This window comes from Neocloeon triangulifer, unplaced genomic scaffold, assembly GCF_031216515.1.
Source record: "Neocloeon triangulifer isolate White Clay Creek 2 clone unplaced genomic scaffold, ASM3121651v1 ptg000003l, whole genome shotgun sequence".
NCBI classification, from domain to species: domain Eukaryota; kingdom Metazoa; phylum Arthropoda; class Insecta; order Ephemeroptera; family Baetidae; genus Neocloeon; species Neocloeon triangulifer.
In genome coordinates, this window is record NW_026775546.1 from 1,120,874 (window position 1) to 1,146,641 (window position 25,768).

The 25,768-nt window shown below is 42.3% G+C and overlaps 2 protein-coding genes across 5 annotated transcripts; one reads left to right on the top strand and one right to left on the bottom strand.

The window, feature by feature from the left end:
- The first annotated feature begins 410 nt into the window (after positions 1-410).
- Positions 411-17,545, top strand: LOC132193161 (E3 ubiquitin-protein ligase HUWE1). Of its 4 annotated transcripts, XM_059613608.1 has the most exons (48): positions 411-551; positions 1,366-1,657; positions 1,715-1,954; positions 2,005-2,067; positions 2,122-2,334; positions 2,388-2,659; positions 2,838-3,156; positions 3,320-3,421; positions 3,482-4,231; positions 4,419-4,655; positions 4,710-4,886; positions 4,938-5,393; positions 5,462-5,686; positions 5,742-5,905; positions 5,957-6,079; positions 6,132-6,390; positions 6,444-6,791; positions 6,847-6,969; positions 7,035-7,550; positions 7,608-7,775; positions 7,831-8,063; positions 8,120-8,520; positions 8,580-9,489; positions 9,551-9,780; positions 9,833-10,011; positions 10,061-10,193; positions 10,326-10,484; positions 10,606-10,843; positions 10,888-11,008; positions 11,061-11,181; positions 11,234-11,353; positions 11,407-12,310; positions 12,401-12,632; positions 12,689-12,863; positions 12,913-13,042; positions 13,100-13,250; positions 13,306-13,394; positions 13,444-13,677; positions 13,732-14,371; positions 14,433-14,814; positions 14,869-15,164; positions 15,232-15,496; positions 15,560-15,835; positions 15,901-16,089; positions 16,142-16,463; positions 16,520-16,685; positions 16,738-16,928; positions 16,988-17,545. In XM_059613608.1, the coding sequence occupies exons 2-48, from the start codon at positions 1,400-1,402 to the stop codon at positions 17,088-17,090; spliced, it is 12,603 nt and encodes a 4,200-aa protein (XP_059469591.1). In that variant the 5' UTR covers positions 411-551; positions 1,366-1,399; the 3' UTR covers positions 17,091-17,545. The 4 variants fall into 4 exon arrangements, with proteins under 4 accessions (XP_059469591.1, XP_059469588.1, XP_059469589.1 ...); XM_059613605.1 differs by having other exon boundaries at positions 10,061-10,484; XM_059613606.1 differs by having other exon boundaries at positions 10,061-10,484; positions 12,916-13,042.
- Positions 17,546-18,279: 734 nt separating this feature from the next.
- LOC132193105 (brefeldin A-inhibited guanine nucleotide-exchange protein 1) lies at positions 18,280-25,756 on the bottom strand. Its single transcript, XM_059613493.1, has 20 exons — positions 25,504-25,756; positions 25,259-25,434; positions 25,061-25,207; positions 24,824-25,003; positions 24,473-24,719; positions 24,264-24,421; positions 23,651-24,097; positions 23,005-23,571; positions 22,707-22,949; positions 22,236-22,592; positions 21,573-22,104; positions 21,047-21,511; positions 20,834-20,994; positions 20,670-20,779; positions 20,460-20,613; positions 19,907-20,398; positions 19,692-19,851; positions 19,404-19,630; positions 19,210-19,350; positions 18,280-19,120 (listed from the first exon to the last, which is right to left on the bottom strand). Exons 1-20 carry the CDS (start codon positions 25,625-25,627, stop codon positions 18,803-18,805), a joined length of 5,406 nt encoding a protein of 1,801 aa, XP_059469476.1. The 5' UTR covers positions 25,628-25,756; the 3' UTR covers positions 18,280-18,802.
- Positions 25,757-25,768: the final 12 nt, after the last annotated feature.

Consider the following 25,768-nt stretch of genomic DNA (forward strand, 5'->3'; position numbering starts at 1 on the left):
TATTAAAGGAGCTTTCAGTAAATTTTTTTTTATGTTAATTTTGATATTTATACTTTTTTTGTGGTAATTAAAGAAAATAAGATCAAATCTTACTGAATTAAATTTATATAAAAGCATTTTATCCCAGCAGTTGGCTAAACAGTGCCTTGAAGGAGCGATTTTATTTTCCATATTTAAATAAGATAAAAACAAAGAATTTTACGTGAACCGTGGTTTATACTTAAAATACAAATTAATTCTGCCGATTATCAAGAAAATTTGATGATGAATTCAAATTTGGTAAATTTATTCGGATTTTATGTGAGATTCTCGATATTTTACTCTTGATAAGTGTCCCGCCATTCGAATTCAAAGGCTTTCGGAAGTAAAACTGGTTTCGTTGATTGTTACGAGGTTGCGCGTCGGTAGTTCTCCACACTCGTTTATTTCATGACGCACTGTTGTGGCCATTAGAGAACGAAATAATTTTTACAAATCGAATTTGCACTTAAATAAGCGGTCATCGAGCTTAACCCTCGGACCAAAAAAATGTTAATCTGATCTTGAATAGGGTGAGTGAAAGTTGTTGCCCAGATTTGGCCCCACACGCCGAATTCTTGCCCCCAACTTGTTCGCTCGATTCGCATCATGGCGATGAGCAAAGCAAAACAGGATTCTCGAAATTTACACCACGGCTTACATTTCGCATTTTAGCAGCGTGCCGCAAACCTAGGCAATAATTGTGATGAGCATCCTGAAACAACCCGTTCTTTAATCGTGTAGATCTATTCCTTGAGCAGAGATGATAAGCATTCTGCGGTAAAATTGCCAAAGAATTTTTCAAATTGCAACGTTGGTGCCGATAAATTCGTCCGATTTATTTGTGTCATAAAATGCAAGAAGTCAATTGCCTTGGCACTTTACATCGTTGATAAAGTTTAAACTGCTAGCTGTGAATCAAAATATTGGTTTCCAGTATTCACGTATAAAAAATACATGGCCTTTTTAAATTCGCAGAGGAATTAACTTTTTTAATTATGTACACATCAGGGGTAGTATTTACCATTGTTCTAGAATAAATGTTAAATAATTGCAAGATTACTGCCTCCATGAAATTTAACTCTTGAATATTGAATAAATTGCTGGCATTGCTGACGAACTGCACTTTTGGCATATTTCACATTCTTGTTCAACAGAGGCACCAGATCAACCATGAACTTTTAACACTTCATAGCATGGCAACTAAGTCAGTCACTTTATGCATTTTATTTTACTGATTATGAAAGAATTCTGCAATATTCTTCCCTTATTTATTGTCCTTATCCTTTGCTATTTTAAAAGAAATAATTCTAAAATATTAACCAAGTTTGATTAATTTTTTCACAGAAACTGACCCTTTCGTACTAGAGAGGTGTTCACGATGAAAATCGACAGAACCAAACTGAAGAAAAGCCCCTCGGAGGTGCCTCTGGAGTGCCGACAACTGATTCAAACGCTACGTTCCTGCAAAGACGACAATGAGTTGCTGCAGGAGCTGCGCAAGATCGAGTCCTGGACGTTTGGCAAGTGCGAACTGTTCCACTGGACAGACATCCTGGACATCTGCGATGGCGTCCTCGAGAGGGCCACCACACCCAACTCCTGGTTGATAGCATGTGACGAACCAGAAAACCAACAGGTTGAAGATTAAATTTAAACTTGTTATGCTAATAACAATGATTTAAATAAATTTTAGCTGAAAGATTTGCTGCTATGCGTGTTGCATTTCACCACCTTGCTGATTGAACATTCATTTTCACGACACTTGTACAACTCAATGGAGCATCTAATCACCTTGCTGTCGTCCAGTGATATGAACGTCACCCTGGCAGTTCTAAATCTACTCTACATGTTCAGCAAGAGAAGCAATTTCATTCCCAGATTGAATGCTGGAAAGAAGTACGGAATAATCCGAAGGCTCACTCACTTGGCAGAGGTAACACTAAAAGCCACTAGAATTTTGTTTGCTAATTTTTCTGATTTTAGAGCTGGGGTGGTAAGGAAAATGGGTACGGCCTAGCAGACTGCTGCAGAGATCTTCCAACTTCTGTGAGTTTGAAATTTTCAGAATAAGAGTATTAGTTTCATTGACATTCCTTTCAGCATTTCCCTGCTGGAGCCACTTCGCTTCACTTCGAGTACTTCAACAACCCCCTTACTGAAAATGAAGCCAAGTTTCAGAAGTACATGAAGAGCTCATGTTCAAGCAACACCATCATCACAATCCACTTGGACGACGTGGACAAGATAAACAAGCCTCTCGGAGTCATTATGGAAGACCTTGTCTCTACGTACAATGTGCCTATAGATAAACAGGTGATTTAAACTCAAGGCCGTGAAAATCAAGGTTTTATCTTTTTCTTTGTCAGGTCCTGCTTTTTACCCATTTGCGACTGGCGCACTGCTTTGGAACTTTGGCTGGACGTCTGAAGTGCGTTCAAGTTCGGCTGCAGGCCTTGTCTGTGCTCATCTATTCAAATGCTCTGATGGAGAATGCGCACCAGTTGCTGTACAGCAATTTGCTCGAGGAAATCGTGGAAGTCTTGGAGATGCAGGATCCAGCGTTGGTGGAAATCAAGGCAGCTGCCCTTCGAACGCTCACAGCAATCATCCACCTGGACCGGAATCCGCACATGTCAAGGTTTGCGACATTTGTGTATATTTATCAGAGACTGTTTTCATATCATTATTATATAAAATCTCAAAATCGTCCATGCAAATTTATTTCCATATTTTTAAAAATAAATTATCTACAATTTATAGTTTCAATCTCGAAGACTCGTTTATTTTTTATTATCAAACTATAATTATCATTGCAGCTTCTCCAGGAACTGCAGACTCAACACAATCATAGATGTGACTGGTGCCTCGTCCTACCATGGATTCCTCCCCGTGCTTGTGCGTTCCTGCATTCAAGCATTGACTGCCGCACCCCAAAGTGACAGTCAACTGTTGAGCAGCACCAGCACTGCAGTTCCACCGTCGACATTCCCTTTGCCTTTAGCAACTGCCCTGTTCAGTTTCTTGTATCACCTTGCCAGCTATGAGCCAGGTGGAGAGGCTTTAGTCTCTTGCAACATGATGGAGAGCCTGCTGAAAGTCATCAAGTGGCCTGGCAGTGAAATTGAACACATTACAGTAAGTTATTTCCCGAGATATTTTTGTATATTAGAAAAGTATTTTTATTCTTAACTCAAAAACCAAACATAACCTTACAAGAACTAACAATAATCAAAATTTAGAAAATTGATGAATTGTTTGTAATGGTTTGCACAAACTAATTTTGTTTTCTCTTTCTTAGTTTGTTACGAGAGCAGTTCGTGTAATCGATCTAATGACCAACACCGACATGCAGTCATTTGAAGTGCACGGTGGTCTCAACACCTTCATCAACAGACTTGAGGTAACCATTTATTTTTATAGAATTAATTTATTTTTTATATTTTATATATTTGTCCCTCAGTGTGAAGTAAACATTTGTCGCACGGAACAACCGTTTGTAATCATACCTGAGAGCAGCAATCAGAATCAAGAGGGCATGATGGACATCAGCAGAGAAAGCTCTGTTGAGAATTCGCCCAGATCTCCTGAGAACAATGAGGAAGTGGCTAGTCCAGTGCGCCTCATGGATCCTAGCCTGTCCAAAGGCAGTCCACTACACTGTTTGCCGCAGCGAGCAGCCTTGCTGAAGTCAATGCTCAACTTCCTGAAAAAGGCCATTCAAGACCCAACCTTTTCAGACAGCATTAGACATGTAATGGACGGCTCTCTTCCTTCAACGCTGAAGCACATCATCAGTAATGCTGAGTATTACGGACCATCACTCTTCCTCTTGGCAACCGACGTGGTCACAGTATACGTTTTCCAAGAGCCTTCCCTCTTGACTTCTCTGCAGGACAACGGTCTCACCGACGTGATGCTTCATGCGCTGCTTGTGAGGAAAGTTCCGGCCACAAGAGAAGTTTTAGGATCTCTGCCAAATGTCTTCAGCGCCTTGTGTCTGAACGCCAGAGGCTTGGCAGCTTTTGTCAAGTGCTGTCCTTTTGAGCAAATGTTCAAAGTTCTTCTGTCTCCAAAATACTTAGCTGCTATGCGCAGAAGACGTAGCTCTGATCCAATGGGAGATACTGCCTCTAATTTAGGAAACGCTATGGATGAATTGATGAGACACCAGCCAAGTCTGAAGAAAGATGCAACTTTGGCAATCATCAAGGTGAGCATTACTGAACAAATTGATGCCGAAATAAATAGATCACACTTTTTATGTTAAAAACAAAAATTACATTACTTTAAAAATTTAAAATGAATTTAAAACTAAGCATAAAAACTAAATATGAAACAAATCATTAAAATAAAAACCATTCATATTTTAATGTACTAATAAATCTGATTTCTTCCAGCTGCTTCAAGAGCTTTGCAACTTGGGAACTGACCCAAAGTATGTTTGTTGGAGGCCTCAGAAAAAGCAAGAAGTGCCAGCGGCAATGCTCCGCAGTGGCTCTAGGGGTGGCAGCAGTGATGATGAAGAGGAAGAGGACGACGATGAAAATACGCAATCTAGGGGTGAAGAAGAGCAGCCCATTGAGGAGGGCCAGGAGAGGATTGCTGTTCCCTTAGTTGATTACATAGTCAATGTGGTACATTTAAAAAACAAGACCTTGCCTTGCATATTAAGTATTTCCTTTTTTCAGATGAAATTTGTGGACTCGATTTTGAGCAACAACTCTACCGATGATCACGTTAGAGAGTTCAAAGAGCAAGGAGGTCTAAAGCCTCTTATTTCGCTGCTTGGGCTCCCAAATCTTCCAGTAGATTGTACATTGCAATTGTCTTCCCAAGCAGTGTCTACTGTGTGCAAGTCAATCATGGTGAGTTAATGAAATGATTGTATAGCAGATGCTAAAACCCGTCTTTTATAGAATTTGTCTCACGAATCGGAGGTTCTCAGTGAAGGGTTCCGCCAAGTGGACCCTATTTTGAGGAGGTTGTACAAACTGCTAGATGCCGTTTCCTCAAACGAAATCAAGACCTCCACAGTCCTATTGAAGGAACTCTCTTCAGTGCCTGATATCAAAGAGGCTTTCACCTACCCAGATCAAACACCTGCCATCCATGCTTTTGCAGCTCTCAATGACTTTATGGTCATGTTCACACATGTCTGCAGAACAGCACAGGCTGACATTAGAGGGCTCAACTTGAGTATGTGGGGCTGTCAGGAGGGGAGTAAAGTGCTCGACAAGCTTGTGGTCATTTACGATCACATCGTGTGGGAGAGCACTGCCCTACTTGTGCTTCGAAGCAACGAAAACTTTGACATTACTGGTCACTTTGGCAAAGAAGATCTCCCCAAACTGGCAAGTGCTGATGATGTACCTGTAAGTCTAATATACATTAATTATGTTGCAATTTGAAATGTTAAAAAAATGCCATAATTATTTTAAAGGTCACAAAAGGAAAGTCGAGTAGCAAGTCTCTCATTTCCGAAATTGACTCTAACTCTTCGGACAAAGACAGTTACCCAGAAGTATTTCGAAAAGAGACGAGAATGCAGACCTTGGGAAAATCATCTGGCCTTTCAGACGCTCAGTTATCCAACCTTTCAAAGCTTGTTGAGCCTACGATCAGATTGAGACAATCAATGTCAGATTTCTTCTCGTTTTTGGTGAAGGTAAATCATTTGCAATAAATTATTTCTGAATATCTTAACCATAATTGATTAACAGTTGTGTGTTGGAACCCCTCTGAGGCAAAGACGTGGCCAAGCTGGAGGCAATTCTCCTTTTGTTGCCACTGCCCAGTCATGTGCTGTGGCCACCAGATTGGGTGCTGTTATCAAGAATGCTGTGTGGTACAAAAAATTCCTACAAGCCCCATATGACTACTTGACGTGAGTGACTTAATCCTATTTTCTACGCAGTTTTAATAAACTTTTATGCAGTGTGAAATACCTGATTTCTTCAATCACGTTTGTGACTCCCATGCTGCTTGATGAGAAGAGAGCCCCATATCACTTGATGCTCAACGAATTCATTGCCAACGGAGGATATTTGCGATTTTTTGAGTAAGTTCTTCAAACCAATCTATTAGGATTGCTAATAAATAAATAAAATTAGGACATTCCGCTGGGTGTTGTGTGCCGATGTGAGCATGGTGGATATTGTCAAAGAGAAATACGTGCTTTCAAATTTCCATCCTCCAAATATTCCATGGCTGCCAATCTGCTCAGAGTTTGTGGAAAGCTGGCTTGAGCTACTGGAGAAGTTGGTGAACCCGAAGTCTGTGCTTGAATCGCCTCATTCCTTGTCTGTAAAGGCAAACAGCCAACTGTCGCATCCGTTCGAGCCCTCCGAGTACATCACATATATGCAAAAGGTACTATTTAACCTTCTTCTTAAAGACTCTTGTTGATTTTATATTTATTTTAGCTTGCATTTGACTCCCTCATGCTTTTGTGGAACCTTGATCCGAGAAGTCAGATTCTGTCATCACCTAACGTCATTCCACTGATGTTGCACATCTGGCAACATGTGCTGAAATCTGAGGAGATTCTGGATGAGCTAAAGAAGGACAAAAATAAGGATGTGGCTCCAGCAGTCGGTGCAAGCTCAACAACAACTGCCACAAATTCTGCTGAAGTCGAGCCTGAGGTCAGTGCTGAGCACTTGAACCGTCTGATTGACATGGGATTTTCAAGAGCCATGTCCATCCAGGCTCTCAGAATTTCTCCTACTGTAGAGCAGGCTACTGAGTACTTGCTGAGTGCCCCGTCAATGGTAAATATTGTCGTTTAGATATTTCTTACGTGTTTTAAATTTTTAACTTATCTAGGGCATGGAAATTGATGTTTCCGAGGAAGACCAAATGCACCAAGCAATTGCTATGTCGCTAGGAGAGAACTCTGATAAGTCCGCAGGTGCTAAGACAATTGAAAAAATCCCAGCTGCAGAGCAGGTAAAATATTTTTGGGGGCTCTTTATGCTCATATATATAATGTTGATTTTACATATTTTTCATAGAAACCAGAGCCATTGACAAAAGAGGAAATTTACAAATTCACCATGGCTGCACCTGAGGTTTGCCTTAAAATGCTGGACACAATCAACAGCTCCGCTACATTGAAGGCGTGTGATCTCCTCGTGATGATTGCCAAGAGGAACGGCGAGGAGTTCAGGAAGCAAATGCTGAACACTATTCTAAGAGAAACCTCCGAGTGCATCAAGCTATTCCTGGAGCAAGTGAAAGATGTCACAGACTCTAAGAAATATCTCATCATCCAATCAGACTCTCGAGAGTCTGGTAGAACTGCTGACCTGTTGAAGTTCTTCTCATTGTTGTTTGAGGAAATGAAAATCCCTAGCTGTGTAGCCATGGAAGAGACAGGCATCATTGAGCAGCTGATTGCCTTAATGAGCCCTTGTTTGCCGCACATAACATTCGAGTCCACGCCGAAGTGGCTGGGCCCAATTTTCCAAATCCTAGATCAGTATGAGCGTGTGGCAATCAGCCTGGAGAGACAGGATGCCATGCACAAGGTAACGATAACTGAACTTTTTTATTCTAAATGGCAAACTAAAATTATATTGTTCCAGATTTGTGGACGCCAGTGGAAGTGGTATGACATCTCTACCAGCAAATGGTGTACTTACAGTGCCCCTTACAATAAAATCATCAACGACGCCTACTGGAGTGGAGAGCAATGTGTAAGAATCAACTATGGCAGGCGCAAGTACACACTGCAATTCAGCACCATGTACCAGGTAACCTTTGAACTTTTTCGTTTATTGGCAACATCGTTAATAACTCAATTTTTAGTGCAATGATGACACTGGCAACAGACGCCCAATCATGTTGTGCCTTATTGATAGCAAGAAAGACAAGGAACCTAAAACGGAAGCTGAAGAGAATGAGGCTTCTCCAAAGAAAATGGAAGTTGACTCGTCTCCACCAAAGCCGAGTGATGCAGAAGAGAATATGTCTGAGAAGTTGAAGGCTGACGAAAAGAAGATAAAGGGCATTGGAGAAATCTACTCCAAGGTTTTGATTAAGTATGTGTATTACATTAAAAGTGTCTAGTAATTTTTATAATACCGTATCTTTTTAGGGCTTGCATCAAACTCCTGTCAGTGCCTGTCTGCCCAGATGCCCTGCAGTCCATGATGAAAGTACTTGTTCGCATAACAAGAAATTACAAATGTGCACAGATTTTCTTTGAGAATGGTGGAATTTGGAAGCTGCTGATGCTCAAGAACCTTCACCATTTTTTGGGAGCCATCAATTTGATCACCATTGTCATCAGACACACAGTTGAGGAGCCAAAAGTGCTCAAGTTGGCTATGGAAAAGGTGCTCAGAGCCAAAACCCAGGCTAACATACCTCACTATTACAAAGAACTCTTCTACCTACTAAGAATCTGCGGAAATGCTGTGTGCAGAGCCCCAGAAACTTTCCTTCAGCTCTGCAAGGAAAGTCTGCGTGCAGACACCAACATTTCCCCTCGCAGAAGTAAGTTGTAATTTGATGTTAACATTGAACTTTTCTTAACATTTGCTCTAATTCTTTAGATGAAGAGGAAGACATGCCCATCATCTGCACAACTGGGCCAGTCAAACACAAGGCAATGTCTGAGAATAACGGCCTGTCTGCAGCAGTTGTGAATGAACTTCTTGACGCTTTACTGCAGCAAATGGCCCAAGCAAGTGACAGCTCTAAATCAAAAGACAAGAACAAAGAGAAAGAGGAGACTCCCTCCACTAGCACTAAACCAAACAAAAGGACATTTTCCGCTCCCCCGCCTCCACCCTCCTCGGTGAGGCATAGCATTCGGAGCAGAAATCTTACAGCTGTAGCACCAAGCCGAGTTCAAAACCAGCTGGGCGCCATTCTTGGCGAGTTCCACTTGCAGGATGCTGAGGAGAAGGCTATCACTGTAAGAAAAAGGCCAACATCCGAGGAAACCGGAAAGCCTCTGGTGCCATGCTCGGCACTCTTGAAAATCCTTGCGGAGCTCGTTCGCTCTTACAATCATGTTGGAAAAATCATCGCTGACTATCAGCATCCCAAAGAGGGTAGTGTCCCCCGTCAGGAGGGTAGTGCTCCTGTACCACGGCAAGAGGGAAGCACTCCAACCACAAATCCAGCTGCCACGGGTGTGCAGCAACAGTCGTTCAGCGCAGTGCACTACATCATTGAGCATTTGTTTGACGCCTGCGCTGACCTCGAGTGCCACAACATGGTGCGCATGCTGATCTCTGCTTTAGCTTCGTGCAGCTTCTCAAGTGATATCCAAACGCATGTTGTGATGGAGGTCAAAGCCGCACTTCACAGGGCCCTGAGCATGCCCGAGTCAAACTCCAAACACACAGAAGTCCAAGAGATCTGCAACCTGATTTCTGTCATGATTGACAGTTGTCCCTCGCCAGTACCTCCTTGCCCATACGCCATCCTGGGTTCAGTAGACAAGCCCCCTTGCAAGTAATGAATAATTAAAAATAATCTCTATCTCAAGTATTTATATGAAAATTTTATATTTCAGTGTGACTGCGAACAGCATTGTTCGAATCATGATAAGGAAGGGCATCCTCACCGACTTGTCTAGAATCCCGTACAGCTTGGACCTTTCAAGTCCAAATCTACAGGCTACTGTTAATGGTCTAATCAAACCTCTGGAAACTCTGACCAGAATAGTGATCCATCCGCCTGCCACTGTTAAGGACGGCAAGAAGAGCAAAGTTGCTGGACAAGATGCTGGTTCTCAAACCTCAAGTAAAATTGCTTTTCTCAGTTTATAAGATCGATTGCTTATTTTTCGTTTCAGGAAACTCTGCTTCAGGAACATCCAGACGCACTCAAAGCACATCCGAAAGCATGGGCTTAGAAGAGCTGATGGAGCATCTGATGGAGTCTGCCCGTGATGGCAGTGTCGTGCAAGACATCATGGAGTTTTCAGTGAGTGATGAGAGACCCAGGCACAACATGAACCGAGCACACAGCGATGTATGTTTCAAAAATTGTAAATAAGACCAATGTTATAACTCTCTTGTAGGATGTTCATTTGTATGATGAGATCCAAGCTGCTTTGAATGCACCAGAGAGTCCCTCGAGCCGTCAGTGGGAGGAATCGGACTCAAATTACGATGATGACGAAGACAACCACGACGAAGAACAGCGTGAAGAAGGTAACAACACAGAACAAGGTCAAGATTCTCCAGCTGGTTCTGCAGATGGTTCGGTGGAGGGTGGATCTCCAGAACCCCAAGAATCAAGTGGCAATGCTCCTAATCTTGCAGCTGCGGCTGCTGCTGTTGTAGCTGCAGCTGCTGCGGCTGCCTCTGCACTAGATAACCATGGCGGCAATCACGAGGACGAGGAGGAAGATGATGAAATGGACGAAGATGAGGAAGAGGAGGATGATATCGATGATGATGATGAAGAAGAAGAGGAAGAGGACGAAGAGTCTGAGGAAGAAGGTTCGAAAATTTGCTTATTTTGAATGATAGTTTTTACATTTTGTTTTCTTTTGCAACATCGACTGTTTTGTATAAATATTTATCTATTCAGGTACTCGGAGGATAACTTTTTCATTTATAGATGCTGTCACAAACAATGATCTTCCCGGTTTTCTCAATATTGGGGTCAACGCCCACCCTCCTCACCACCACCACCATGGTCAACAGCAGCAAAATCCTCTGGTTGCCTTTCGAGGCTCACTTGACAGTGATAATGTTGGTGGTTTGCAACGCCAGAACGCAACTCGGTCGCAACGGTCAAGCCTCCAGAGGCGCTATTTAGCCCACTTGCACTCCCGAGGGCCAGCCATACTGCAGAGGTGAGAAGTGAAATGTGACAGCCTGTTGAAAAATAAACATGAAGAATTCGAATTGTTAACAGACTTTTAGGACCAGAGCCTCTCAGCCTTGGTGAATCCAGGCATGGACCACTTCCTGTGATAGAGTCTCTGACCCTTCTAGATGAAGACGATGGAGAGGACACCGTATGAAAATAATATATAATCTAATACCATTTTTCTTATGAGTTTTTATTAGGGTGCTTACCTGTTTGGCACCAATTTGGCCAGTACTGCCAACAACATTCCAAATGCGCTTCATTGGTGGAATGAAGAGGGCAAATTGTTAGATGGCGACTCCATGCCAGCTTGTTCCATTGGTAAATACTTTGTGTTCTTGTAGGCTTTCATTATTTCAACTTGGAATTATAGTTTTAGCTTCCAAAATTGTCAAGCAATTGGAACAGCAAAGAGACAAAGATGTGACTGAAAAAAAGAAAAAGCTTGCTGAAGAAGCTTTGAAGATATCAAAATCGTCTGAAGCCGTCAAGGGTAATTTGTGTTTTGAATTTGTTTACCTGTATATTTAATGATGCAAACTTTAGATAAAATGGAGACTGAAACAACGCCATCCGAGACTCCTCCTCAGCAACCTGCTGCCCTACAAGCGTCAGCGCCAAGCAGTCAGTTGCAAGATCTGCAGTTAATTGCCTCGGAGGTGTCCAATATTGTAGACACAGTTTTCCGCACTGCTCAGACCCTCACCTCCACCGATACAGACCAGACAAACTCCACCACAAGCGAAATGCCGCCTTCTGAATCAGCTCCTGCAGAGCACGAGCAAACCCAGACTGAAAACACAGTTTCCTCACTAACACCTACTGATTCCTGTGATGTTGGTCAACGCGATGAGCTCTCGGCAGCAAGTCCAATGACTCCTGTGCCTGCTAGCCAGAACACAGAAAATGATTTTAGTGAAAATATGCACACAAGTCCACCACCTACTGATGTTGAAAAAAGTGAGGTTGAGCCTGCCAAGGATGACACAACTTCCAGCAACACTGACGACAATTCAGCAGTGTCGCCAATGGACCAACAAGAAAGTACTCCAGCTGCAGAGAAAGTTTTGGAGCTTGTGACTCCCCCAACGGAGAACAATGCTGAAGCTGTGGCTGTAGAGGAGAGAGCTTCAAACGAGGAATCAATGCAGGCCTCTAATTACGAGCCTTTGGATTATGACACCATCAACTCCTGGTTCGGTAGTGCCAGACCAACTGAAAACATTGGTGAGAGTGGCGCTGCTGCCACATCTGACCAAGCCACCGTTGGATCTGCTGAGGCAGCGCCTGGAACCACTTCAACTGGGGAGACTCCTGGAACAAGTTCAACGTCAGCAACCGCGTCCACTTCAAACGGAACTGAAGCTGAATTGCCAGAAGGTGTTGATCCCTCTTTCCTTGCTGCCCTGCCTGAGGAAATGAGACAAGAAGTTATTGCTGAACAACTAAGGTATTTGCTCATTTCAGTTCTTCACATACTTTTTTTTATAAATTTTTTAAGCCAAGTATTTATTGTCTCTGATTATTATTAAAAATTTAGACTCCAAAGATTGAGAAGAGCGAGAACCGCTCCGCAGGAAACTGCGGATGTTGAAACACCCCTCGAAGTGAATCCAGAATTCTTGGCTGCTCTTCCTCCTAACATTCAAGAAGAGGTGCTCACTCAGCAACGACTCGAAGAGCAAAGGCGTGCTGCTGCAGCTGCCAATCCAAATGACCCTGTAGACGCTGCTGCGTTCTTCCAAAATCTGCCTTCTTCCTTGAGACAAGCGGTAACTCAATGATCTCAAGTGATGATATTTATGATACTTATCGTTAAAAATTACAGATTTTGACAGACATGGAAGAATCGCAAATTTCTGTGCTGCCACCAGAGCTGGCTGCTGAGGCTCAGACTTTGCGACGAGATTGGGAGGCAAGAAATCGGCAAATTATGCAGGAACGTTTCTTGAACCACGTCAGCCAGAGCAACAACACCCTCTCCTCTATTCTCAGGAATTCTGGTTAGTTTTTTATTGTCTCCTGATTTTCTTTGAGTAACTCTTGTTTAAGTAGGAATTATTGAAGGACGAATGCCTAGTCGCTACATTTCGTCTGTACCGCCTAGAGCTTGGGGCCAATGGAGCCGCTCAACTCCTGGTAACACTGATAACCTCAGGACTGCTTGCTCGTATCTCACAAAGTAATATTAATTTTGTTTAAAAATGCAGCAGGAAAATAATACAATATTTTGTTATAGATGGAAAGGAAAACAGGTGTTGGACCAGGAGGCCATTACCTGTCTGCTGGTTCTTCTTTTCATAGAGGATCCAAAATTGAACATAACAAGACTGCAAAGGGTCCTGAGACATCTCTGTTGGCATGCTGAAACCAGAGATTGGGTCATTGGGGTAATGAAAACTTAAGAAAATGCAAATTTATGTAATTAAAAATTTTTCCTTCCAGTCTTTGATATCCATCTTAGAAATGTGCAATGATTGCTACGAGGCATCTCTTGCTGACTCGTCCCTGTTTGCCAAACCAAGGCAGAGCTCGTAAGTTTATTTTTCTTTTAAGATTTGCAACCTCTTACAAATTTTCTAGTATTAGCAAAACTCCTGCTTGGCTCAACATAACCATGGATGCAGCCTTGGGCTCAAGGACCAACGTCTTCAACATTCAAAGGCCGTCCTTGGGCAAGCGAAGTGCCAATGGTGAGAGGTCGCCCAACTGCAGCATTTCCATTCACCCTCAGGCTGCATCTTCAGTGGCAAACAGAGTGTTGGACACACTGATCTTCATTGGAGAGGCCTTCCCAGAATACTTCTTGCCCCACAGGTAAAATCACAATGCTTATCTTCAAATGCAACTCTAATCTAATGCTATCAATAGATTCAAGGATCACAACTCTCCGAAGTCTGAGGGTTCAGGGTCACAGGACGCAGCACCTGGAAAGCCGGACTTCTGGGAAACCCTGATAAAGCTAGACACGGTTAGTGCGCTGAAGAACAGCAAAAGCCTTCACAAGTGGCAGCACAGCACAGAGAATGAATCTCAGATTCCATTTATGGATACTTGCCATTTCCGTCGCTTTGTTCCGTTCCTGTCGTTCCCTCTGATTCTGCGCAGTCCGCAGTTGATTGACAGTACCATTTGCTTGCTGTACCAAGTCTCAACAGGCTTGGTGAACGAATGCGCTGTTCGTGTTAACATCATTCCTGGAGATGGACAGGTTCCTACAACAGAGTCTGAGGAGAGCCGTGCTTCATCTCCAACCAGACAGTTTGCTCAGTACTCGACAAGACTGAGAGCGTTGAAAGTTCCTCCCAAATACTCCGTCAACACCAAGGGCACACCAAAAGGCCACTATCCATACATTCCCACTTACATTAGGGAGGTGGATATTCCCGAAAGGCACCTGAAGCTCCTCATCGATGTGCTCATAGGCAAGACATGCTTGGAAAATGGCCTGAAGAACGCTAAAATTTTCTTGAACAACCTCTGCCGTGGCCCAGAAGCAACAAAAGACATGGTAGTTTATAATTCTTTGCAGGTGTTTTGAATAGTTATAAACTTATTCAATTTATTTCTAGGTCATCAAACTGTTGATGGATGGTGTCAAGCAAATTGGCTGCACAGTTGAAAACGACATTTCCATTTTGTTAGGCGAACTGAAGCAGCACTGCACCAGTCCGACCAAAAAGAGTGACAAAGGCGACGGTGATGATGAACTGCGCAATGACCGCATTCACAAAGGCAAACTGGCTGACAGGTTCACCAACTCTACTGTGATTGTCAATGCGCCAAGCAAAGTCTCGGCCACCACCAGCCACGACCTTCAGCTGCCTTCAATTGCCCTCCTCACCAGCAAAACCTCGAGCCAGTCATCCTTCCTGCGCCTACTCAAGGTCCTCATTGACCTGCGCAGCAAGTACAACAAGAAGGGATCAAAGCACTTACAAAATCATCCTGGCTGTAATTATTATTTGGTTGTTTATAGGTGAATAAGTATTAATTGGTATTTTACAGACGTTTTCGTCCCTGTGACGACTGAGGTTGTTTGCTCGAGTAGCGAGGAGGACACGGAAGACTACGAGCCTCAGGCTGAGAGAGAGGTAACATCAGTCAGTGCACCTCCAGCAACTGCATCTTCGACAAGTCAGACCAAGGAAGTAGATTTCAGCAAGCCAGAATACGGAACGCCACGAGAGGAGTCGCTTCCGCTCAGCCAAGAATTGGGACTGGATTCTCTTTGGGACGTCCTCAGCCAGTGTCTTACAGAACTCGAAAACAATCAGGATCAACATGCTGTATTGATACTGCAGGTAATTTTCAGAAATTAAATAGTATCAGGATAAAGAGTAATCAACATTTTTCTGCGTTATGTTTTAGCCTGCGGTTGAAGCATTCTTCTATGTGCACTCGTCGCTTGAGGATAGCAAAAATGCAGCGGCCACAACTGAACCTGCAGAAACACAAACAGTTGAGCAGCAAGACGCTGCAAATGAAACGACTGGCGAAGATACGGCAACTGCAGCAGAAACTGCAGAGCCTCAAGCCTCACAAGAAGTTGCCAATGCTGAATCTGCAGAGGCCAAGAGCGCCAGCGAGTCGGCCAATCTGTCACCAGACATGCGCAAGTTCCTCTCTTTTGCAGGTAATATTTTTATTATTGTATTATCTAAAACAAAATCCAATATCTTTATCATTATTTTTCCAGAAATGCACCGCACTGTGCTTAACCAAATTTTGCGCCAAACCAACACCCATCTGGCTGACGGTCCGTTCTCTGTCTTGGCACAACACACGCGCATACTTGACTTTGATGTCAAGCGGCGTTACTTCAGGACTGAACTCGACAGACTTGACGAAGGCATTAGAAGGGAGGAGCTGGCTGTGCACGTTAGGAGGAGCAACGTGTTTGAGGATTCATTCAGAGAGCTGCACAGGAGGTCATCTGAAGACTGGAAAAACAGATTTTACATTGTGTTTGAAGGTTGTTGTTGACATTTCTAAATCTTAGGAATGGTAAAATTAATCAATTATTTTGTCTTGTTATAGGTGAAGAAGGTCAGGATGCAGGTGGTCTGCTGAGAGAATGGTACGTCATCATCTCTCGAGAAATTTTCAACCCCATGTACGCCCTGTTCACCACCTCCCCTGGTGACCGTGTCACTTACATGATCAACTCGACCTCGCACTGCAACCCTAACCACTTGAGTTACTTCAAGTTTGTGGGAAGAGTCATTGGTTAGTATAAAAATTTAATTTGGGATTTCTAATAAATTCAAATTTATTTCAGCCAAAGCAATCTACGACAATAAACTGCTCGAGTGCTACTTTACACGCTCCTTCTACAAACATATCCTCAGCAAGCAAGTCAAGTACACAGACATGGAGAGTGAGGACTACAGCTTCTACAAGGGCCTGGAATACTTAATGGAGCACAACGTCAGTGATCTTGGCTACGACCTCACCTTCAGCACTGAAGTTCAGGAGTTTGGAGTGACCGAAGTCAGGGACTTGATTCCTAATGGCCGCAACGTGGCCGTCACTGAGGCAAACAAGATGGACTACATTAGCATGGTTTGCCAGATGAAAATGACTGGCGCAATTCAAAAACAGTAAATTTTTTTTAAATTCCTGTAAAAGGGTCATTAATTGTTACGTTTTTCTTCAGATTGAACGCTTTCTTGGAAGGATTCTATGACATCATCCCTAAGAAACTGATCTCAATCTTCAATGAGCAAGAAATGGAGTTGCTTATATCAGGCCTGCCTAATGTCGACATCGAAGACTTGAAGGCTAACACAGAGTACCACAAATACCAAAGCACATCCCTTCAGGTTCGAATTTGCAAGTTAACTTGTTCCAGCTTAATTTATTTATTTATTTTAGATTCAATGGTTCTGGAGAGCGCTGCGTTCATTCGATCAAGCGGACAGAGCCAAATTCCTGCAGTTTGTTACTGGAACATCAAAGGTGCCTCTGCAAGGCTTTGGTGCATTGGAAGGCATGAACGGAGTCCAGAAATTCCAGATCCACAGGGATGACCGATCAACTGATCGCCTCCCCTCAGCTCACACTTGGTATTATTGATAAAGGATTGATTTTGGTTTCACGTACTCAACTTTAATTTCCATTGCAGCTTCAACCAATTGGATTTGCCTGTTTACGAAACGTACGACAAGTTGAAGTCTTACCTTCTGAAAGCCATCCACGAATGCTCAGAAGGATTTGGATTTGCTTAGACTGATTGATATAAACGTAGTTGAAAGAAAGAAACCAAGAGAGATGAGAAAGAAAGGTGGTGACGCTGATTATGTCCATGCTTAGTAAAAACACACAGTTGATTATTTTTTAAAACGGTCAAAAGAAGATGATGATAACAATACTAATGTGAATGTTGCTTGTTATTTTGTAAATGTGGAGGGTGAGATTGGAGATTGATTGATTGCTTACAATAAACCCATGTAAAGAGCAGAATTTTAAACCCCCCAAACTTGTACACCATGCGTTTTTTCACTTGGAAGCGCCCATAGACATGCATGCTTCTGATGAAACATCTGGGATGTTTAATTAAGTTTCCATTTAGTACTATTCATAATTTTTCTCTTGTAACTGTGCCTAATGTCTTGGTTTTATTGAAAAATCGCATTCATTTCAAATTATGTTGCTACGGTCTTCTGCAATAAAAATAATGAAATCTTTACTGCGATTTTTTTCTTATTGTTTCCTAAGTAGGTTTAATTTTTTTTTATTTCCTCCAGACAGGTTCACAGAAAAATAAAAATAAGTAAAAACCTTGCAATGATATATATTAATTTGTAATGGAAAACACTTCTGGCAGAGACGGAACTTCCTATAGGACAGGTCAGACATGTCCGAGGGCCCACGGGGTCAAAGGGCCCACCGAAGCCACTGTTTTAGGCAACCCACAACGCGTACATGACAAGGCGCTGCCTACTTTGAAGGGGCGTCCGAGGGCCCCCGACTTTGAAGTTACGTCCCTGACTTCTGGTGTTGAATTTTATACAGCTAGGTTGTGGAGCTCTCCTTTCTGCATTTGTAGCAATAGAGCGGTTTGAAGCTTCAAAAGCTCTGAGGACTGAGGAGCATTGATTGAGCGTTTAAATTATTATTTTTTAATTCTCAAAGAACTATAAGAAATTTTTATTTCAACACAAAAATTTTGAAAATCATCAAACTTTTCTAATCTTGAAAATCTCGACCATTGAAAAAAGTCATTTGACGAGATTTTTGAATAATGGTAATATTTATGTATGCGGCATTCTCAAAGGTTATCTTCCTTCTTCCGTACAAGAGAAATTGGAATAATGCGCGCAAATTTAAATTTATACAAAAATTTACAAAAAAAGAAACTTCCAACAATAATTAAAATAAAATATAAGAAGAACAGGTGTGAATCAAAGCCAAAGAGAAGTTAAATTATTTAAACTTTATTGTTACAATAACGGCTGCACAGCAAAAAGATAACGTAATAAATTATTGGCTACAAACATGCTAGACAAATTTCGTTTGAAAAGTGAGATAATAATTAATTGCACTTATCAACACATTACTTCTTAATGAGGGACGATTTTGGAATGATAAATTATTAAAAAAATGTGAAAGAGCCACGACAAAACTCCTTGGCACTTCTTGAACAAACGCTGCCCCTCGATTTCAGCAAAACTACTGCCACTCAATGACGTCTTCCACAGAAAACTGATTTGCAATTTTAGACAAATCGCAATGTAAAATAGTTCACCAATTGGATTTACGGTATTGAGCAATCAACACATATTTTGATTGTTTGGGAACAGTCTTGACTCAATATAAAGAACCGGGGCTAACGAGACGCTCATCGAGTGGGTCAGTTTTGTCAATACGGCCAAAAGCTGTTTTGCATTATATTCCTTGTCCCTCTGCACTACTAGTGTGTTTGTGTATCACAAATTCGTTACAGTTCACTGTAATTTTTCAAAACATACGCAGTGACAGTCATCTTGTCTATAGGTCTATGCTGGCTGGGCACTTCTTTGGCGACCTCTTCAACTCTCCGCAAATGTTCTGAATATAACAAAGTAGGCGCGGCGAGGAGCTTTTGCAAGGAATTAGTGGTGTTATCTAGGTAGTCGGCAAGCGCCTTATCGGTCACTTGAAACACAGTTCCCAGGCGAAGGAAGTATTCGCTCAGAAGAAGGCGGAGCTCGGGACTTATGTCCTTGCACTGGATGTAACACAGCATGGGGTAGTGGACAGCAGCGTAGTCTTTGAACTGCAAAAATAAATTTTTTTTATTATAATATAATTATAGTAATGAAAATAAAAATAAACAATTGTATTTTAATAAGAAAGATTAAAAACCTCTGCGTCTGGGAGTTCACAAATGTTGACCATAATGAGCTTAAACAGTCTAGCCCATCTTTCGAGTTGATACGCATCTGTGAGATGTAAAAATTTCTGCAAGACCAACACAGATTGCTCTAGCAGGATTTCTTTCACTTCCTAAGATATTATAATTTTAATTAGTTGATAAATATAAACAAAAATTAGGTTACTTTATGAACATCTTGTCTGAGTGGATCCCGGAGAATGGCAAACATTATTTTCATGCATATCGACATTGTTCGGTACTCATGAGTAAAGGCAGAAATATTAGGCCCGCCCTCAAATCCAGCCATTCGCATGATTCTCGGCTTGGAATTTTCATTCAACGGCAGTAACTTTTCTTTAGTTTGCACAGTCCAGCTGGCAAGTGGCATCTGCGCAATGTCTACGTCTTGCACTAAAAATTTGAGTAAAATGGGATATATATATTTTTTTTTAAAATTAAATTTGCGACTCACCAGCCCTCCAAAGAGCACCTTGGACAGCAGTATTGCTGTCAAGATTTGAAACGATTTGGTTGCAATTGTATAGATGGCTGACGATGTTCAACAGGTGCTTAGAACTCATTTTGCTGTACATGCCAGGAATTTCAGTTGTCTTTACACTATCCGAATCACTCTGTAAAATAAAAATTATTTAACCTCCAATCTAGCTGAAGATGAACGTAACAAACCATTGAAGTTGCCTTTTCAGACTCGTCGGGGTGGAAGGGGAAGAAAATGAAATTTTCCACTGTGACCATCACTTCTTGGAACACCATGCTTTGTATAAGGAAAGCAGAAAACTTTTTAGGATCCGGATCGTACTTGAGGATTTCATCGAAGCTCTCTTGAGAGCGCACCGTATAAATTCCACCAAAGATTTCAACTTTTTTGTTGATGTGGTGACCAAGCAAAGGACATGAAAGGGTGAACAAACTGGCCAGGCAGGCGCAAGTCTTGTTCCAGATTTCTTCTGTGAAGCGGGATCCGTTGGATATGACCAGGTTTTCAAAGCAGTTGGTGCCTGATTTGGCCAGCTGCTCGTTATCTTGGTGCACACACCAAATCAGTTGGGTGTAGAGGTCTTCAAGAAGTAGAGGACCAAGGACGTCAAAGTATTGAGAAAAGACGTCCACGATGGCGTAAAGGGCGTGATTACATGTCGTCGTCATCCACTCCGCTTTCTGAAAAACGATGGGAAAAATAAGAATTTTGAAAACAAAAAATGTGTTTTTATCAACTTGCCTCTGTTTGTTGTTCAGGCAGCTTCATGTTGTCAAATATTCTGAAGAGAACTTGGAACAAATCGCGCCACCAGTTGGGTTTGAAGGTGTCGCCGTAAGTTTTGATGATTTCAAAGAGCACAGTGAGAGCTCTCGTCCTGACATCTAATTTGCATCTGAGAATATGAATCAATTAAATAATAAATTATTTCAACCAAGCAAACTATTTTACCTGTTTACTATGCAAGAAAGTTCAAATAAGAGTGGAAACCAGCCGCGCACCCATGGTCTATCTTCTTCGCAAACTTGCATGTCTTGCTCCATGTTGTGCTCCATGAAGAGCTGAAAAAATTTAGGCATTTCAATGATTCACTGCGTTCACAAAAATGCAGTTACCTGTGGCTTTTCCACAACATATTTGGCACATATTCTGAGAAGTCGAATGGCCTCCATGCTTGTGTCGGGGAAGGCAGCGTTGCAAGCAAATTCTGAAAGGCACTTGACTGCATCTTGGAATGAATCAATCATAACTGGAAACTGCTGCTCGTATAGATTGTCTGTAAAATTATTATTTTATTTTATGAACGTGAAGTATTAAAAATAATCTACTTATGATCTTTCCCGTTGTAACAAAGGCGAGCTCCACCAGGGGCTCGTCGGAGTCAGCAGCTGCCAGATGGAAAACACTAAAGATGTTTTTCCATCCGGACCGAATGTTGTGGGCCTGAGACTGGACCATTTGCGTGATGCATCGCACCACCATATCCTTGATTGTGGCGCTTCGGTTCTTCTTGGCAATCGTCTCAAAAGGCCGCAGGAAATCTTTTTGGAAGCGGAAGTTTGCGAATTCCCCCTTCTCGATAAACTTTGTGGCTAATTGCCTCAGCGAGTCAACTGCAAAAAAGGCAATGTCCTCGTTCGGGGAACAACCAACCCGGTCGAAGTGCTCGCCAATCACTTGCCAGATGCGTGACCACTGCAGCCTGATACGGCCCATGTTGTAGTACGAAATCTCCACAATTTTCTGGAGACTGAACATTCGAGGATTGGGTTTGCTCAGTTCCTCCAAGGACACTGGATAGTAAACGTAAAAAATTAATTACGAGCATTCGATTGACTCTGAATGAAAATTTACCTTGGCATAGAGCTTTGACAAAGTCAACAATCGCATCTCCATCTAGGCGCGTGGATCCAGTGAATATTCTGTCAACAGCAACTACTACAGACTGAGAACTTGTCTCGCCAATGCTCTCCTTGACGCTAGGGTCCAGTGAGTTGAGGTTCAACGAACTGTCGCCATAATTGTGAAAAGAGGAGGATGGCGAAAGAAAAGAGGAAAACGATTTGGAGGAGGAGAACACTTGTGGTCGGACACTGGTGCCCACAAGCTGGGCCAACTCGAGTTGGGAAATGCACTTGATGATATCCAACCATGAGCTGCCCAGATAGTTGCCGTCGGTGTGCGCTACGGTTATCAAAATTTTGATGGTATCGATGTTCTTTGACTTCATTTCGGTGATTGGAGAGTTGGCTGTAAGTAGGGTGAAGCGCGCCAGGGCTTGAACGTAAGCGTCCCTTTCCAGATTCATGTGGAAAATGCAGGCAATCCGGATGGCACACCTGATTCCATCCAAGCAGAGGGTGGCAACTTCAGGATCATCACAATCCTTTGAAAAAAAAATATTCAAATGAACAGTCGTTAAAAAGTGAAGAAATGAATTTAAAAAAAAACTTCATTGATAAATCATTTTTTTATAATTTGATTTCTCCTTGTAATTAAAAAAAATTAGATCTTAACCTGTAATCCAACACTAAAGGCTGCCAAGAACGGCGTCCACGCCATCTTAAACATTGGTCGGACGTGTTCTAGGTGTTGTGCGGACGTGAACGGCGCTTGCACATGACTCACTGACTGCATCAGGTTTTTAGCAGCACTGCTAATCGCCTCCATTTCCATGTTGAAAAGAAAACGCCGCTTCTTTTCATTCTGGATCACTTGCTTGCCAGGTTTGTTGGAGCTTGTAACCTTCATTTTGATTTCGTGGCCAGCAATTTCGTCGTAAATCTGTGACAAATATTCAGCAGGAATGTCTTTGCTGTCGTTGATTCCTCGGTTCATTTTTATATACTGCTCCTTGCTCATTTTATGCTTCACCTACAGAAATGAGAGTGATAAGAACATAATATTTAAATTTCTTGTATGTTGAATATTTTTTATATAATTCTTGTTGAAAACTATTATAAGTAAAATTTTTAAATTTTGACTCACTTGAGGGCTGTGGAGGTCAGTCGTAAGCATGATGATAGAATAGGCCAAGACATAGGCAGTGTCAGCGCTGGCAAAAATACCATCACTTGGGTTGCATTCCCAATATCGGGCTGCAAATTTTTCCATCAGCCTGTCAATTTTCTGCGCCTCCCCAGGGAGTCTGAAACCATCGAGGAAGCTTCTAAGTGCAGAAACGATGTCCCGCCCGTGGAAGTCCATCAGGTCAACGTATGCACACATCACCTAGCATAAATAAATTAAAATATTATAAATTCCTCTAAAATTCTTCCAAGTAAACCTCTTTGCAGTAGTCCGAGTTTTCTCCTAAAAAGTCGCCGACGGTGTTTCTATCCAACCTTTCCTCATTGTGCAGAAATTCGGCAACACTGTTTGCTTCCCTGTTGAGCAGTTTATTTTGCTCGAGAAAGCGAAGGCCTGAAAGTGGCTTGGCATTGAACATCTCGATACCCTGCTCCCACACCTCCTTCTGCGCCTTCTTCTCTTCAAACTGCTGCGGGTTATCCGAGGAAGGCGTCAGGTGGTTGGCGGCAACGTGATTTTCTTTCGCAGTCGATGAGGGCTTCTCGTCCTGGCCCAGATTAGTCTGAGAGATGGGATTGACGTAGAGGTCTCTGCTCCACTCCACCATGCACTTGAGAATGCTGACAAGACACTCAAGACCACGGATCCGCATGCTTTTCTCCTGGTTCGGCGTTGCTCCAAGTTCCAAGGCTTGTCTGCCCTGGGCAATCTTCGAAAGGTCATTCACCAGGCGCTCGAAAATATTTGCAGCCGCCAGGTCACAGTCGTAGTTGACATAAATGTCCACCACACTCTGGGCATCAGCACAAATTCTTGTCAGCGCCTGATTATAATTATTAATAAAAATTAGTCGTTTTTCACATTTTTTTTTATTATTTTTTTTTTTAATTATTTTTAATTACCTGCATTACCATCCACTTATGCTCAAATGAAGAACTGGAAGTCTCCAAGATATTGAGGAAAATCTCCCTGAAAAACACCTCAATTTGCATTTTCAGGTGTTGCTTGAATTTAGAGAGAAGCGCCAAGAAGATCGCCAGTGACAATTCAAACACTTCTGGTACTGAGGAGACACCATTTTTGGACAGGGCGACGCACAAATACTGCTTGATGGCCGTGATGAACATAGGACTTGATTTAAATGTTGGTCCAGCGTTTTGCAGAACTGCAAGCAGCAACTGCAGGGATAGCACCTTGGAACGGAGCTCGTGACTTTTTGGATCTGGTATGCCGTCGGGGAGTGGTTTCATGGACAGTTTGCAGAGTGCCCTGAACACCAAAAAGGCGTCTTTTTGGGTCACGTGGGTGAACCTGGCTGGAGCATCGGTCTCGGTGACATCCATGCTCTCCTAAATAGAAATTGTTGTTATTTATTTCATATCTTTAAAAGATAATTTCGATTTTTAGTATAATTGAAATTCAACCAAAATTGAAAATTAAAATAATTTTATCCTAGAAATTTAAAAAGTAAAAAAAATTGTTTGTGGAAACGGAACAGTCAGAATAGTGAGCAACCTGTGACGGAACACGTGGAAGTGTTGGCGCGGGAGTTGTTCGACCACTGACACTTGTGTTGACTGCAGAGCCTGTGGAAGGCTGACTGCTGATGCTGTCACTTCCTGCTCTTCCATTTTCAACTATTTCAGAGCAATCGTCCGATTTCAAAGCAACACCTAAATTTTTCTTGGTAAAAAAGAGCCAGTTCAAAAACTTTTATCAACTACCTTGCAATGCTTGCTCCATAAGCTGGTCGACAAACAAGGTGGCAACTTTTTTAACTTCATCCTCCTCTGAGAGACTTTCCTCCCCGGGCACAATTCTCTCGTCAGGGATTGAATCATCCGCCACGTTTTCTTCTGATAAGCTCATTTCGGCGTGCACTTCAGCCTCTGTTTGTATTTCACCATTTGGAATGGACGGTGTTTGCGAAGAGTCAACACCACTTTCGCTGTCTGCTGTGTCAATTCTCTCCTGCAATTACCATGTTTTGCTTATAATTTTGTAAACATATAAAAATGTAAATTATACAGAATATTAAAATATAAAGACGAGACAAAAATTTAATTTAAACTTACAGCACATGCTTCCATTCGAGCAAAAATTACATTCAGCATCTGCGTTAGTGTTGCCCTTGCAGTTGTCTGGTTAATTAAATTTTTGCTGGCCAGGTAGATATTGTAACACGTCCGGACGGCCAAGAGGATTGATGCTTCGTGGATCTGCACATGCTGACTGGTCACCACAGTAAGTAGAGCCTTTAAATTAGAACAAATGGTAAGAAAAAATATAAGGTAACAATTCTGTAACCATACCTTGATGATTTGAAGTTGAACACCCTCATCAGTATTGGGACCTGTGAAGCAACCACAAACCGTTTCCACAATCCGGTTAATTAGGAATTTGTCCGGGCTGGTTGAATCAACAATATTCCCAGTCAAGTGGCCATAAGCGATTAATTTCTAAAAACAGAAATATGAGACATAGAAATTAAGGGTTAGTTTAATTTCAACTTGTAAGCAGTCTAGGGCGGTGACGACGATTCTGGTCCCCTTGCTCTGGCACGCCAGCTCAAAGGGAAGAAAGTATTTCTCTGCGCTAACGATATTCGCAGCATCGTTCTTTGGCAGTGGAAGAGCCGAAGAGGACGAATCCGTGTCCACATCTTTTAACTCCTTGCGAATGTCCTCTGCAAAAAGACGGAGGTCAGGAATTTGGAGATAATTTTTGGTTTAATTGAACGGTCGAAACCTCTTACCGAGTGCCACCTCACAGGCCCTTTTCAGCTGGGAGTGGTGTGATCGTTTGATGTCCTTGTCGCTAAGGATTTTCTCGAGAGCACGTACGATGAACATTTCCCTTGTCTTTTCAGTATTTTGCATCTTTCGCGATCAACATAGTTCACCCGCGGCAGTCCTAACGCAGATAAAAATCTAGATTATCACTGCCGAAAAGAGACTCATCGCAAGAGAGCGATCATCGACGACGACAGATGTTTAGCAATACGCCGTGGCACGCCCCCT

Excerpts from the sequence above, each read along its gene's own strand:
- LOC132193105 (XM_059613493.1), bottom strand. The coding sequence starts at position 25,627 with ATGCAAAATACTGAAAAGACAAGGGAAATGTTCATCGTACGTGCTCTC. Across the intron at positions 24,720-24,823 it reads CTCGAATGGAAGCATGTGCT|GAGAGAATTGACACAGCAGA; the intron begins GTAAGTTTAAAT and ends TGGTAATTGCAG. Across the intron at positions 20,995-21,046 it reads TACAACGGGAAAGATCATAA|ACAATCTATACGAGCAGCAG; the intron begins GTAGATTATTTT and ends ATAATTTTACAG.
- LOC132193161 (XM_059613605.1), top strand. The coding sequence starts at position 1,400 with ATGAAAATCGACAGAACCAAACTGAAGAAAAGCCCCTCGGAGGTGCCT. Across the intron at positions 2,335-2,387 it reads ATGTGCCTATAGATAAACAG|GTCCTGCTTTTTACCCATTT; the intron begins GTGATTTAAACT and ends TTTCTTTGTCAG. Across the intron at positions 14,372-14,432 it reads CAGAAGCAACAAAAGACATG|GTCATCAAACTGTTGATGGA; the intron begins GTAGTTTATAAT and ends ATTTATTTCTAG.